Raw genomic sequence first — 16,819 nt, forward strand, 5'->3', positions numbered from 1 at the left:
AGATCAGACTCATTTTCATAAATCACGCATACTGTACGCTCAAAACGACTGAGCTTGAGTTGAGAAGACTCATCTGTATCTCTTGTAAAGCGGGACACAGTTCCTTCCAGCACAGGTAGTGACATGACTGTGAGCTCATCTTCTCTTTCAGGGGCCACATGGGCCGCAGACAAGGCTGTGATGAGTTAGTTTGGGTCACAGGAGGCCTGTCTTTCCCCACTTCTTTCACTGCCAAACAACAAGAAACAGAAAGGCCAAAGAGAGCCAGGAGGTGCTCTCAGTTCATAACAACCTAGGCAAAAGGGGGAAATCAGCCTATATTTACAAGTGAAAAGCCTTAAGAGGAAAAAGGTGACACATTTTGCAAGTGCATCAAACATTTAGATAGTTTGGTACTTGCAAGGGGACTTGGTAAACCTTTGGTAAGAAAAATACAGAAAGAAGGAGAAATAGTCACATTGAAATGGCTCCAAGCTGTTTTCACTAATGCCGTGTTAATCAAAATTAAACTCAGCTGTTTACAAACAGATAATTATAACATTTCCTGCTTACAGCGTCACTTGAATGCTTCAGACATACAATTTGAGTGTTAAGTTGTCTCGCCTTTTCCAAGCAGATAATTGATACTTAACAAAACTTTGTCAGTCCGCAACATTCTTTGACTTGTTTTGTCTTACAAAAAAAAAGCTTTAAACAGGAGAGAGGACATATAAATGCCAAAAGCTTTGTTGGTCTAGGGTTACATGTCCACAGAGATCCTGTGCTCACACTGCTGCTGGCCTCATTTTTTTTTTCTTTTTTTTTTTTTTAATTTGATGAATGACAAGGACACAATACTTTAATTTCCAGACAGTGATAAGATCTTAGCATGTTGGAATAATTTTCAGAGAAAACGCATAATGTGAAGTTAGTAGGATTGCAATATTTGACTAGAAAAGCAATATCTTAAGCACGTTTTTGGTTCTCACATACAGTAGAAACAAGACAAGCTAATCTTCCAGGCTTCGCTGTTCAATGCTGTGTTTAACCTGTTTCATACTCTTAAATTAAGCCTGATTAATTTTAATCTGCAATATAAAAACTCAAACCTCAAAGGAATAGCATAAGGATGCCACCACCACAGAAGCTAATCACTGAAAAAAACAACCACTAAGCCCACCGCCTGTGCCTCTTCTGTGAGCAAGCCCTTATGAGATGATGTTTATGTTCCTCCTACTGTGCTTCACAGGGTCACGTGCACGTGTAATGTCATCTTTTTGGCATCCTTAGGCAATGAATCTCCTCTCAACTCTCTCAGACCTGGATCTGTCTGATCCGCTCCCCATCACTAAAGAGTCAAGTAGTCCTGGCTAGAACAAAACCCCAGCCTCTCTCTTTTCCTTCTCCCTCCCAATTCTGGATGAAAAGCTTAGATTCGGTTAGATTGTTTAAAATGATATGTAAGAGATACGAGGGCTGCAGAGTCTACAGTTTAATTTACAGAAAATTATTATTTCACCGACTATTTACGGTTGTTATTTTGACAGTGAAACAGTTTTAACAAATTACATTTTTCAAATCATCAATAGATACTTGTGTCTGAAACATGAATACTGTTCCCCAGAAATATTTTTTGCCGATGCAATACTTGTGTGGTCTCCATCATCTGTTACATTCTGAAATACATTCTGGCTCAATAAACATCCCCTAAAGCTTAGCAGGAGCTTGTCAGTAGACACTCTGATGTTGGCAGGTTTCGTTATTTGATAAGACAAGACAAAAATAACAGCAATCAGAGATGAAAAGATAAGGGCTTAGCCTTTACCCACTTTGGCTGAATTTCTTGAATATATTTCTTCACTATGAAAGGTCTTAATGAAATTTTGCAGAGTGCTGCTTGACACAAGACATCAAAGGACAGTTTGTTTTAGCAAAGCCCGGAGATGCACATTACAGTAGCATCCCTGTTATGGCTTTGGTTTATAGGTGTTCACTCCTGGTTCGCACATAAACACACTTTCAATCTATGGTGGTTTTATTAGGATACTGAAGTATGCTCTTTTACACAAGTGCTTAAAGACAACACTGTTGCAGCAGTGTGTTAATCTAAGCCACAAGGAAATAGTGCCACAGAAGATTCAATGAAATATATAAATATATTTCTTGACACTATATTTTGAAGATTTTACCATACGAATCTATGAGACAAGAATGGATTTTAGCTGTTCGATGTGCACAACTGGCTTAGATGAAATAGATGAAATATTTAAATGAAACACCAGCAATTGGTTAATAATTAATAGTCAATTATCTAGCAAAAATGCCAAATATTTGATTGCTTCAGCTTGTCAGATATGAACGTTTGATGGTTTTCTCTGTTTTATATCACTAGAAATGTAATACCTTTGAGTGCTGATGCCAGTTACCAACACAAGCAATTTAGAGAAAAGTGTTTTAAATACAACATGATCAATCAGTTAATAAGAGAAAGATAATAGCGAGATTCAACAGTAATAAAAAACAATAAACACGTGGCCTCTTTGCAAGGTATGACCATGTTGAGCTGGGTCTCAACATGGTCAGGGACAAACAGTAAAGGTCTCTGTGCTGAATAGGTCCTTCTGTAGTCATGTCGGTGACTGAGGCGAAATCATCAGTTTTTTTCAAAAGACATGTCTTTTGGGGAAGGAAAATCTATTTTGGCAGAGATCTCCTAAATAAATTCACAATATGGAAAGCCCTTCTGCCAGTACTCCATGTGCACACACTACTTTTACATAATCAAGTTGAAGCTGTTGGACTTGACGCCATTGTTTCTGGCAGTGTTGATTTCCATCCTCGTGAAGCTAAGTCAGACGTAAAGAAGTCTGGAGCTTTTGTAAGCCTGCCTGCAGTCAGCCATGCTTCCATCTTGCTTGTAAACGGTGCAACATGGAGCTACGTCATAATTTCCACATGACCTGACTGATGATGTAACGCGGCCTCAGTAAAACAATCCTACTGTAAAGCAGCGAGTCACGTATTCCGATTCACAAGAGCCATATGGTGAGATGCAGAGTTGCAATTCATTCATCAGTCTCGCAGTTTGAGGACATCATCTCGAACCTTTGCCAGATTTGCTTCATTTCTCTCACTTTCTGCATGCTATGTTTCATTCTCAGAAACGACTCCTTATTCCAGTTATCAACTCAAAGAGAAACAATTAATAATTCTGTCAGGGAGCTCAAAAGGACCCTTGAGCGTTCAGGCATCAGGAGTGTAAAGTAAAGCAATAGAAGGTTAAACCTTCCTCAGCCTCAGTTATTAAAGCAGAAACTATGCCATATAATCATCTACAAAAAAGGATTTTCTTTGATTTACATTGCGACTCAAGGTTTCATAGGGCCACACTAAACTACTACTTCTGACATTTGTGTAGAGAAAAATAACTGTTAAAAATGTCAGTTCAACAAAAGGAATGTAAAAAATGTTTAATTTTATCTTCAGCGATGACACAAGTTATGTGACAAAGCAATCAGTGTGTTAGTCATAGGGTTGTCTTCTCCAGCTAGATCTGAACGGGGATGATGTACATGCAAAAACACAAATACATTTAATATGGACATTAACTGGCAGTGCACTAAACTGTGAAATGAGAACTGAAAACCATGCAGCCCATCTCTTTTATGTCCATAATTCACATAACTGTGTCAACTCCACATTGCGTACTTCTGTGCATATCTATGTATTCAAAGGAGTGCTTACCAGGTTATCATGGCAGCCTCAAACCAAAAACCAAACCCCAAATTTTATACTTTCTTTTCCAGTTATGCTTTAAAATGAGAGGATATACTACAAATATGATCAAAAAGTGACAAGAAGTAGTCGTAAAAAAAAATATCACAGGTAGGTCTTAGTGCATTTAGAAACAGTGGCTAGACTAACAAGTTATTTTTTCAACAGCAAAATACCCCATTCAAATAATATTCAGTCACAATGCTTAGTTTAACTAAACAAAAATGTTAAGGATCCTCATCAAAAGCATTATTTGTTAGTATAAAAATGTGAATACTGACAGATAAACCATTATCTGATATATCAAAGTCAGTCTCAGCCACGCTATATTATACTACTGTATTCTTTAGAGCTGCAATAATTAGTTGATTAACCCATTAGTTGTTATCTATCAAATTAATCACCAACTATTTGGTTATCAGTTTGAGTATTTTTTTTAAAGAAAAGAAGTCAAAATTGTCTGATTCCTGCTAATAAAATGTGAATATTTTCTGGTTTATTTTTGTCCCCTGTGACAGTGAACTGAATATCTTTGGGTTGTGGACAAAATAAGACATTTGAGGACATCATCTTGGCTATGACAAACACTGAAGAACAATTTGTACCATTTTCTCACATTTCATACACAAAAAAACTAGTGGATTAGTGTAGAAAATAATCAACAGATTGTTCATCAATGGAAACAACCACTATTCCAGACCTAGCATGCTTTATTCGGAGCAAATCTAATAAATTAACTCGACCACATATTTCTCACAGCTGGAGACATAATTAGCAACTCTGCTAAAACATAAAAAGACCTTCTTGCTCAAATTAGATTTGCTTTTTTTTCTCATCAAATACTTTTATTAAGCTAACAGGTTTTCTAAATGTATTCACAAGTATCCTGTAATTGAATATCCTGCATTACAAGGGTGTGTTTAAGTGTATTTGACGGTAGCTGCACTACAATATCAGCACAAGTGTCAGGCCCATTGCAATGCACTTACATTATAATATGGCACGAGAGAAGACCTCATCCTGTAATTGAGGTCTTGCACATGTATATTTTAACATAATATTTTCCAATAAACGCCAGAGCGAATGCATTACCCTTACAATGCAGTGAGGGCTCCACTCCCTCTGCGTTTTGCACTCCTGCCGGAGGAACACCCCTGCACATATCGGATTGTACATAAAGGATTAAAAGGCTGTCCCACGAAAATCCTGAGCTTGACTGTAGCCGAGAGTACTACTTCCAACATAAGCACCTCACATGTCAAATTAATCAAAAAAATGGGCGTGCAAGTGTTATTAACATGTCATTTCACACAAAACTCCCTCAATTAGACTTACGTAACGACACATTTTACCAACTTAGAGGATCTCATTTCAAAGCCTTTATCGTGGAATCGGATTACATAACAGATGATTCAGAGTAGAAGTTGTGCTTTGCTGTGCATCAGTGTTGCCAGAGAGAGCACATAAAACCCAGCAAGCGTCCCTGCTGATGCACCCTCCGTGCGCCTCATGTCAACGCCATCCTCCTCACACCTGTACACACGCACAGGTGCAATGCCACAACAACAACAACAACAACCTAAAAAAGGCGTTAAATCTGCACAATGCACCTTTAAGAAAACGTGAGTCAACGCAGAAGGCTCACAGGGAGCCCAGCATCACCCCCATCAACAACAAACACGTCCCATCCGAGCACAGACCAACGGCCCACATCGACACGAGCACAAATGCAGATCCTCACGAAACATTTTCCCCTCACATAGCATCACCCCCCACCCAGTGTGCGCATCCATGTCATTTTAAAGCGTGTTTTCCTCTTCAGTATCATATTTTATTTAATGTGCAATAATGCTGTCAGCGTGTGGATCGTCACGCAAAGAGCAGCGTTATGTGGCACCGCTGAGTGTGTGTGTGTGTGTGTGTGTGTGTGTGTGTGTGTGTGTGTGTGTGTGTGTGTGTGTGTGTGTGTGTGTGTGTGTGTGTGTGTGTGTGTGTGTGTGTGTGTGTGTGTCCAGAGAAAATAGTGCCCCCCAACACATTAGCACCAAGCTGCCCCTAGTTAAAACCCAGCTCTCCAGTAAGCTAATTAGCAGCAGTCGCAGTAGAGTTACCGTCGCACCTGCGGGCGGAGGATGCGAAAGGATGCAAAAGGATGCCTGCGGTCCCCCCCACCTCCTGACCACAATTAATGTGTTTTTCTTATTTTTTTAAAGGTGGGGAGAAAACGGAATAGATAATTCAAAACAAAACAGTCTGTAGAGTTAAAATGTGACATTTCTCCTACCTGCACAGCCCACGAGAAGCAAGGCTAAGAAAATATCCGTTGACTGGACCATCGCAACTCCCCGAGTAACGTGAACGTTAAACGGCGCAGCAAACGTTTTTTTTGTTTTTTCAAATCTCCGGCTCGGTCCCCCGTCGGTGTCGCCCTGTTCGGGTTCCTCTCAGCAAGTGTTCATCCTAATCTATATATCTGGGCTGCTCGGTGATGAGTGTCAGCGTCCGTTGATGACAAGCGGGCGGTCAGAGATTAGCGGTGATGAGCGCCAGTGCACAGTTCAAAGTCTGACTGACAAGCGGAGCCTGCGCACACACGTGGATCACTCCGCACAGGCGGTGGAAGGGACCTCCTGTTAAATAGTGCGAAGGATATCAAAGGGAGGCAGTGTCATGGGAATCCCCCCTTTAATAATCATAATAGTGCACAAAAAATAAAAATTTAAATGAAAGGAAGAACGATGCTGTTTCGAAATGCATAGAATTAAGAAAATGAGTTAAAGTGTGCAAAAAGATTTTAAATGATGTTTTTGTGTCGATATTTACGTTGTGCATGCCACATTTTTTAGAGCAAATACTGCTGACCTTCTCTGACTTTCCTGACATTTCTATAGAATAAAATGTGGATATGTATAGAGATGTCTGGGTTAGACACTTTCCAGGAAAGACACCCCACTTAAGAACAATGTCTATTCTCTTTTAAAATGTACGTTGTTTTAAAAAAAAAAAAAAAAATCAATATGTTATGCGTACAACATGTTTAAGTGGACAAATTTATTTCATAGATTCCATCTTTGTTAAATAAATTCTTAAGGGTTATCTACCCTCACAAGTTACTTAAAAAAATATAAACTTGTGACTTGTGCTTGATATCAACTATATTCACAAATAACAGCAAGATGAATATTAGCTAATGGATATGGACATTTTTTTGTTGTTTCTTTTAAAAACAGCTTTATTATGGCCAGTCAATTTATAATTTAGCTCTAAAAAAATTCTGCCAAATAAACATAGATCTTTAACATTATTAGCCGAACATAAAATCAGCTAGTTATCCTTTCAGGCAGATAATTCTACATATTTTTTACTGCTAGTTTGCTTATTATGTCACTGTATTAGATAATAATGTCCGCAATTTATCAGAAACCTGACATTAGCAGGCTAGAATATTGAAAATCATTTATATCTATGGGTGGCTTCTTCTGTCAAAAATCCTACACTTACATTTTCACATATTGCAGAAAAACTGTTTTAGTAATTTTTTGTTTAAACTAGTAAAAAAAAACAACCTTCACATGACTCTCATTTTAACAGTAAAGAAAAGTCTGTATACATGACTTATATTCACACAGGCTTATTTTGTGCTGTCAGAATATTGCGTCATCTTAACTCCAAGCCACTTCTTTTGATATCCTCAGACCTGTAAAATGATTTCAATATGATTTAAACAGCAGTAAACTCACTAACATCCAAGAAAAGACCTGAAATGAAAAATGACTGTATCTAATGGAAAGGAGGAGGAATACGGTAGGACGGCTTCTCACCTCGGGGGGGAATCTTACCCCAGTTTACCCTAGTTTTTTTCTAATTGCCCATTGACCCAGTTTCAGTGCATTTTTTGTGTGTTGAATGAGAGGCTATGTGTGACAATATCTCAGGAACTATTAAAGATAAAAGACTGATATTTTCGCAATTATTTTCCATTATGCCACTGATTCAGACTATTTAATACTGGACAAGTGGATCAAATAGTCTCTGACTATAGGTTAGTTGAAATAAGAGTTGAAATCAATGTAACTGAAAGCTTTAATATACACTTAACAGAATATAAGCATAGCAAGTTAATGGTCTTGAATTTATGATCAAAAGAGCGTTACACTTTGTCAGTTGTGCACAAAAAGCTGTTAAACTGGTGATAGATTCTCAAGCATTGGGTTAATCCACATCCTCGTCAGATGTAGGGTTAAAGGATTAGATGCACAGATCAAATACTCCTTTGACCAGTTACTATACAAGGCCACCTTCAAATGCAGCTTTATTCAAAAGACATGATGCCACAGATTACAAGAGAAAGATGAGAACAGGCTGTTAGCATGCTGGTATGTTAGTCAGGGCTGTAGCCAGGCACTTGAATGTCCACAACACCACCATTTGTCATATAAAAAACTATTTCAGACGGATGTGGTGTTCAACAATGTGATCCTATCTCTCAAAATGTCCACTGACTTTACCAAGCCAGGAATAGTGAATATAGCAAATGAACATTCCTCAAGCCAGTATCGACAACCTCACTTATTCTTTTGTTGCAAATATGTGGCACTACACGATGAAAAGGGCAGATACATTTAGTAGTCCTTTCCCGTTTTCAATATAGTGTGTACTTGGTTGTTTCATGACGTCCATTCTGTTGTAGAGATACCATATGCTCCGACAACAATACTTATTCCCTTGCGTTAAGAAGAATTTGTAGATTTCAATAAAACTATTACATGCTGCATTTATATATTTGAATTTTATCTTTTTTTCAGATTTATTAAAGATTGCTTAAAGCCACTTGTAACAACTATTTAATTTGCCAGTAGATATTAAACATTTTGTTTAAACTCCTAAAAACTCATCTCTGTGTGTCAAAGTTCCATATTTTAAAGTTAAATTTTTAATGGAAATAATCCCTTTATGCCTTAAAATTGCAGTCCTCATCCACCAGCACTCATTTGCTGCAGCTCAAGCACACTAGCTCACCTACATCTCAAACAGCCTCTGTTAAACTAGTCTACACTACACAATGGCAGGTTGTAATGTTGGAATAATTTAGGCTATACAAAAGGGAAACCAGTTCTGAAGAAAAATACAGAAACAGAAAGTTCCACCCTACAAGTTCACAGAATTGATTCTCTATGTCTTTCACGTATGAAAGCCTGGAATACGTGTATCTGAGACCATCATCAGTACACTGCAGTTTCAAGTATAAAATTCTCTGTCATGGTGTTGCAGCTTATTTTGTGCATAATGTGTCTTCTAGCATAACAAAACACCATGTGGACAAGTTACAGACAAGTAATGGGAATACTGTTCAAGCTATGTTGAATGAATTAACTGTAAAAGTAACTTTTTAAGCCAAAAAAGATAAAATGTTTTCCCCATTCCTGACTGTCATGAGTGAGGATTTGCAGCCTTTGTCAGTCCTACGTTATAGAAAACTGAACGTCTTTGGATTCTGGACTGCTGCTTGGACAAAACATGTAATAATGATACCTTGTCTCTAGGAAATTGTAATGGCATGTTTTTCTGTCTGCATTTTATGCTGCTGAAATGAATTAGTAATTAAAATAACTATAACATGCAGCTCTAGTTGTCAGGCAGTGAAATATCCCTTTGATTTTAAGCATTACTATATGTTCAGGAGAAGGACTGCAGAGGCTCTGGACCAAAATTCATTAATAACAACTTGACATTAATGTATTGCTATACATTTGTAACCACACAGCCTAATTACCACATACAAAAGGAAAAGCATCAGTCAACAGGATTTTTCACAAACTCCAAATTTAATAGCTGATTGATGTATAAATGATTAATTTAGCATTAAAAGAGCCTGCATTTCTTTTAAAACCTTTATAATAGTTGCCTTATTAAAAAGTGACACCACTTTATTGCATATTCATTATAAACGAAAAGCAGCCTGTTCAAATTTCTCTGTTCTTTTTCACATTCATGCTTACATTTTTATTACATTTATCCTATCGGTACTGTTTTCTCAAAATTGTTTCTTCCAACTTGACAGTTCAAAGGCAGTTTCAAAGCTTTTATCACAGTCCCAGGAATATAATTCTGGCAGAGAAATAATAAATCCCTCTGTTTAATCCATCTATTTAACTGTAGAATAGAAACTCCTCTGGAGTTTATTAAAACCCCCACATTCCCAGGAACAAAATGATGTGTAGGCTACAGCTGCAGCTCTGACAACGCTAATGATAAAGCCTTATCATAATGAAAAATTGGACAGTAAAGTCTCTCTTTTGAGTGTTTGTTTTATTATGTTAACCTCTGGCTTTATGTCTGCGGATAAACACATTTAATTGGTTATTGTAAAGATTAGTTTATGACTCTATTATTTATGACAAAGTATTTATTATTTTAAGTTTGTCTGACTCTATTTTGCTGCAAAAAGAATAAGCAACACTGTGTCTGCATACAAAAACGAAGCTAAATGCGGATTGCTAAGTGTTAAACATATTTGAAATACAAGTGTCAAACCAAAATCATTGCCTCTACATAGTTTTGCAAAGCACGGCTGTGAGTCAAATACTCGCTTGACCCAACTTCATCCCACCAGCAAACAAACAGAGCCTTGTGCATTCCACTTTTATTTAGGCTGTAAAGTGTTTAGTACCTAAGAGAATGCAAGAACAGAGTGTTGTTTGCTTGCACAAGAGGGACAAAACTACACCCAGCACCCTTAGAGTACAGTTTGCCATTTATTTGCACTTTTCGCCAGCAAAGAGATGCAATGGGCCAAATTTTAATGAACCCAAATAAGCCTGTGGGCTGGCTAAAAAATGAATTGTGGTCAAATCTTGCTTATTTGCTTTATCCCACCCTTATACAGCCTCCCAACAAACCACCTCAGGACATGTGGCCCCAAAGCAATTCACAGACTCCTTTTCCTCTGCTAACCACCCATCTCTGAAGAAGCAGAACAAGAAGGGAACATAAGGGTTACTTTCAGGTTAGTTTAGGGCTCTGTGGGGCTAAAATGGGGGAGTTTTGACTGGCATTTGCGCCTGAGCATCAGATAAGAAAAGGTATGACTCAGCTGATGACTCATACATACAAATGCCCTCCGAATATACAGTAGTGTTTTATTCAGTGTGCATTGAAGTCGAAAATCTGATGTAGCCTGGTTTTATTTTTAGGCTATTTCGTTAGTGTCACAGCTTAGTTCTATTTGGATTTGCAAGAAATTTCCAAGTGGTTTCACCCTTTTACCCTTACAAAAACCCTCGAAACTGCTTGAGTAATAATTTACACTTGTGGGATCTCAAAGGTTTCAGTCAGCTAAATTCCTCTGTGTTAATTAATAAAAACGCCTAAATGGAGATTTCATTTTCAATTAGTCTGGAGACAAAAATCACACCATCCTGAAAAATCTGCCCAGCAGTTCAACAGTGTTGCAGCAGTCCAATTTATACCACTGTCATCTCCTATGTGTTAACATTGCATGGACTGCCACATGCCTTAATCTTCTTCATGAAAAAATTAGTTTGCAGAAAGGAAAAAAAAAGTGCTCATGTATCTCCTTTGAGACATCAACTCCATTTTTGTTAAACTGAATATGCTGTCCATTTGTGGTAAGGTACACATAACATGCTCTTTCATCTATTCACATTACCCAGAATCCCTTTCAAAGATCTATCTGGCTTCATCTCTCATGTTCAAACATAGTAGTAGTGGTGCTGGTGGTGGTAGTAGTAGTGAGGCTGCACATGCTGAGATTTAAGTTCATTCTTTTATTTGATACAGAGAAGCACAGGACTTAATCTAAAGTCTTTCTTCAAATATCTCTCTCCAAGTTAAAACATGTGTTTCATTACACACCAGGCTGTGAGGCTATTTTGTGATTTAGATTTTCTTCTCTCTGACCCTCCTTTTTTCAGCATCTCTCTCTGTCCCCTGCCCCCTCTCATCCCCTTTCACCCGTTACCACCACACATGCGTACTATCTGTCTGTCTGTTTATCTAGCTTTCATTTTTTTCCAGTTGAGGATACACGTGAACATCCTCCACTGTAGGAGGGTTAAAAATAGCTTCTATTGCCTCCTCCACTACTGTAACAGAAGGCAACATACAGCACTGATATGAACGCTGGTTTCTGGGTCGGGGAGAAAAGTAGAGGTCAGCTGTGCAGGGAATTGTATGCATGCAGCATGTTCAGGATATATCAGTGTGACTAACGAGAAAAACATAGGAGCTACAATTACTCGATAGCATTGTTTTGAATCCATCCTCTCCTTCTTATCGAGTCTTGCGGTGTGTGTTACATAATCAATTACTTTCCCATTCAGACAAAAGAAAATCAAACAAAATTGTACTGTGGATCAGCTGGCTGGTAGAAATGCAGAATCATGCCCTGTGACGACAGCAGATTTCAATCAAGCTCTGTTGGATCACCAACTTCAGTTTTCTTTGATCTTTTTGCTGCATTCTAAGCATTTCTTTTACCAAAATGAAAAATTTTCCAGTTTTAAGCTGTAAATGGACTGCTTTCAACACTAAAAGCTGCTCAAAGTAGAGGCACAAGCATCAAGGTGATTGGCCAATCTAATTCAATGTTCTGCTATGTTACTGAATGACTCAGTGAAAAGCTTTGAGAAGACTTTGAAAGCACCATCATTCAATTATCACCTTTAGTGCAGAAAGACTGGGCTTCCTATAATCACAGGACTAAGGGGTGTGTATCAGTTAGCTTGAGTGAGAGATGGTGTTGTCACACAGTGGACTCATTGTCCTGAGAGTCTGTCCTGCATAGCACACAGGGCCCCTTTGTGGACTGCAGATATTAATCTGCGCAGGCAGAGATCTGGAGGAGTCTGACTAAGCTCACATATAACCACACATCAGCACACACAGAGACACACAGACACAGCCATATGCATATTCATTATGTAACAGCAGAAAGAGAGGAAGCAGTGTCCAATCCCATACAGCCTCCCCGTCATAAAGATTTCATTCTTCTCAGATGATTTACACTCAGACTGCAGGATTGTCGTCACTGCTGTAGACATTAGGTGTCACTGCCAGATGTCACTGTGATGCTCTAACCAACTTTCATCACTACCAAATACAAAGAAGGCTTAGTTTTTCTCATAGTCTAGCATTTTTCTGCCAAACCAGTGACAACATTTTACCTCTGCCTCATCAGCAAAACCCACAAAAATATTCTGTGACCACATGTTGACCAAGTCAGCTAAATCACACAAATAATTCAATTGAAGTTAGTAATAAAAAGCCAATTTTCAAATGAAGACAGTTGCAGTTCCCCTGCAGGGATATTGTTAACACTTTAATTTCTTCAGCTAGAGTCCAACTGCATTGTTCCCCAAACTAAATTCTGTAAATGAACCTTAGATGCTGCATGAAATAAATGGCAAACCTTGTAGTATAATGCAATCCAACACAAGAACACTACAAACTGCAGCATCACAAATTAGGTTTACATTACATTCTGCAAGTATATCTGCAATCTGTCATAAACATGTTGTAAGATGAAATTGTTTTCAGTTTCTGTTCAAATCTTAAATTAAATGAACAGCTGCACGTCCGACATTGAACATAATAATGGAACAGAAAACAGAAGTGAAGTCAAACCAGACCAAAAAGGTGTTACTTTAAATAAAGCTTAGATATCTGCTGCCATCTAGTGATAATAAAACATTACAGCATGAAAATGGAGCTTCAGGTGAAAAAACCAAAACATCCTGAAATATCCCTTCACATGTGATATGGTCTTGCTGGCGTGTGGGGGCAGCATATTTCTACTTTTAACCTCTAACAGCAGATTTCCTCTGCTATTGTATAATTCATGCATGGACCGTATACAGAGGTAATTAAGAATGAATGATAAATAATGTTGATCACTTTTGTGCTGTAAAGGGCTGTAATTTGGAAAATAGAAGATAATAGATTTTCATTCTGTGCCCATTGTGTCTGGATCGAGTCCGAACTCTCTGACTCTGACCCAATCCTCCAGCTGGATAGGAGCTTTAACACACAGAGACCAGAACGACTGCAGTGATATGAACTAGATTTGGTATGGGAGATATTTGATTGATTGTTTTCTGTTTCCTGTGTTACTTTCAAGCAAGCGGTCCTTGGTTATTTAAGAAAAGAAAAATCTCACATTCCGAGTTCTGCCAATTGCGTCTTTTTTCTGTGTTTGTTTTGGGATATATTCACACTATTTTTTCACACATCACTTTGTATCTGCGGTTGTACCACTGTGTAGATATATTTCATTAAATCTAACTGGCAGCAGTGGTACACAACAGTGTTTACATCAATATGTCAAAGACTCTCCGCTGTTATAAAAAAAAAGACTATTTTAAGGCAGCTGTTCTGCTTTCAGATGTTCAAGTCTGACTTTCACTACCTATTTCTTCTGAAAACAATCCAGATTAGTGAGAAAAACAACACAAAATGTACTGAATAACATTGAATAAGCATATCAGAACATTAAAATTCACTTACCTTATGTGGTATTCTCTAGAAACAGCCTCCACTGTGTTATCACCTTCAGCACACACATGCAGAGTCACTATGCCTCATTGCTACACCACATTCAAAAGCAAATTATTGTAATAGTTCCCTGAAAAATACCGAAATTACAATCTGATAATAAAATGAGTTCAACACAGATGTTACATCTGAACAGGTGGCAAAGAGCTGACTGGTGTTATAAATCCATCAAAACAGCCTCCTCTCCAAATGCACTTGTCGTTATTTATAAAGGGTATCAATGATTAGAGCAATGGGCTGATTTTAAGACTTTCACTTGCAGACAACTCAAACATCCTGTAAAGCAAGCTGAGCATGCACCAGCTTCTGTAATGTGCACTGACAGTTCGCATCAGATCTCAGGTCTTTCAAGAAGCCTGTCACTTTGGATTTCACTCGAAGCTGTATGACAAGCCTCTAACATACTCAAACTCCGTTTCAAACCCCAGGCTATGCAGAACACTGCTCTCAGTCATCAAACTGCCTTCAAGATCCTCCCCGCAATCCTGAAACACTGAAGAACGTTAAAGCAAAAAAAAGAGGAGAGATCCATAAAATGTGTGATTGATGAAAAGAATCATCATCTGCATGCACAGGATGAGATAAAATGGTGCCACTCTCTACAAAAGCTATGCTATCCACTGATGATACCTCAACGGATTAGAAAATATAGTAAGTTGATCTAAAATAGGTCACTGGATTGCTTGTATGTGCACCCTGCATTAAGTGCTATACTTTAGAAGCAATGTGTTACTTTCACTGTATGTCTTATTACCTACTTTGGGACTATTGGTGTTATTAGTCGGCTGCTATGAGCTCCATAAACAGAGCTGTGCTCAGTGTGTTTGTTCGTTTAGCCTTACTTTAACAGGTTTTTCACTGTGCAGTGTTTATGTGAATAATGTTATGGCCTCCACCGGCACTCCAGTCCACTGGGGTTATTATCTTGCAAGCCAACCTGGAAGTTAACTCTGCCACGGTTCGTTGGCTCCAGCCCCTACTATAACTTCAGCAGGGTTTTGAAAGTGCCTTTAGATTGATGCTGAAAAAAAGGTGTGTGTTAAACACAGGCAGACACCAGCTGAAATAGACCTGAGCTCAACACCCAGTAGTAGCCAAGAGCAGTGGGAATATGTTACAAAAATCATAGCACAAATGTGATAATACACATATCTGACAGTCTACACTAGCAAATCTGAAATCAGAGTGAATTAAAAAGGTTGTAATGTAATATTGCTGTTCACTGCCCATTTAGTTGAATTTTAAAGGCAGCAATTTTTGATTCACTTGCATTAGTATGTTAAAATGTCCAAATGGCATGTTTATATGTTTTATTTCTCTTGCAAATTGAACACTTAAAACTGAAGAAGAATGAAGGGAATCATTTTCTTGCAGAAAGTTGTCAGAGAAAATCTGGCCGAAATGTAAATGTCAGGTTTACACAGAAACAACTTATATTCTGAATATTAAATGATTAGTTGATGAGTCAGCTGAAAGAAAATCAATTGGCAGCAATTCTGCTAAACATTAAACTGTTATTTTTATGCAAAAAATACCAAAACTTTGGTGTTGTCTGTTTGACAAATGCGAATGCTTGTATTCTCAGATTGTCAGCTGACAAAGTTTTTGACATGTTTCAATATTTTCTGGAATTTTACCTCTGAAATAATATTCAACAGAAAATAAGTTGTTGTTTGACAGTGCTTGAATGATGGCTTAACATCACCTTGCTTAAGGTTTTTTCTGTGTTAACCCCTCAAGCCCAAGGCTAGCTTCTGAAATTTCCACTTTAAAAAAGAAAAAAACCTTCCCCAGTTTCAGTCAATAACAGAGACACAAGTGTAAGGACACACTGAAAAACCTTGAGCTTTATGGATAAGAGACACTTGGGAGAATTTTGAAAATACAACAAGTGTCCTTGTTCCCGTTACCAGGCCAGAGTAAGATTTGAAGGAAAAAAAAACTACAGCAGAAATGGACATTTTTTTTTACTTTTGCCTGACCAAAACAGCAAATTAGAGAGTAGATATCAGCCAGTTGTTGAAGCTGTTCTAAAAATTTTCAGCTGCAGTTCCACTTAACAAAGCAAATACAAAGCACAACCAGTACTACCCTACCTCTTCGCTGAATGCACCATGGTCTACAACACTGTAAAGGTGGTGAAGGTTTGTCTTTTAATAATAGATCTCGACTGATTCCTGTACAGGGACCTGCAGGGTAGAAGAGCCTCATTATACAACACAGAAGGAAACAACTGGTGCAATCTAATAATGCAACCTTTATGACAAATGAAATCAATATAAACTGGATTTGGACACAGAGTCCCACTACGAGACAAAGCCACAGGATGGAGGATAGAGCACCTGTCGTAATTAATATTCTACTTCAGTGGTGCAAATGTGCAGTTAATGAAATTATGCAGACCTATATCTAGAAATGGTAGTAAAATCGGGGCTTTGGGGCATTTGCGTGGCTTAACCAGGAAGTTTAGCTCTTCTCTATGCACCTCTAAAGC

General features: G+C 38.0%; 1 protein-coding gene across 8 annotated transcripts in view; it reads right to left on the reverse strand.

Moving 5' to 3' along the window:
* The window catches only part of ncam1b (neural cell adhesion molecule 1b), a 78,422-nt gene extending 72,096 nt beyond the window's left edge, over positions 1–6,326 (reverse strand). For 5 of the 8 annotated variants that reach the window (XM_055012019.1, XM_055012018.1, XM_055012017.1 and 2 more), the window contains exon 1: positions 6,038–6,326. In XM_055012019.1, the coding sequence (XP_054867994.1) occupies positions 6,038–6,089 (52 nt within the window). In that variant the 5' untranslated portion in view covers positions 6,090–6,326. The remainder of the gene's footprint in view (positions 1–6,037) is intronic. The other 3 variants (XM_055012022.1, XM_023276894.3, XM_023276895.3) reach the window with 2 other exon arrangements.
* Positions 6,327–16,819: the final 10,493 nt, after the last annotated feature.

This window comes from Amphiprion ocellaris, chromosome 7 (genome assembly GCF_022539595.1).
Source record: "Amphiprion ocellaris isolate individual 3 ecotype Okinawa chromosome 7, ASM2253959v1, whole genome shotgun sequence".
Taxonomy (NCBI): domain Eukaryota; kingdom Metazoa; phylum Chordata; class Actinopteri; family Pomacentridae; genus Amphiprion; species Amphiprion ocellaris.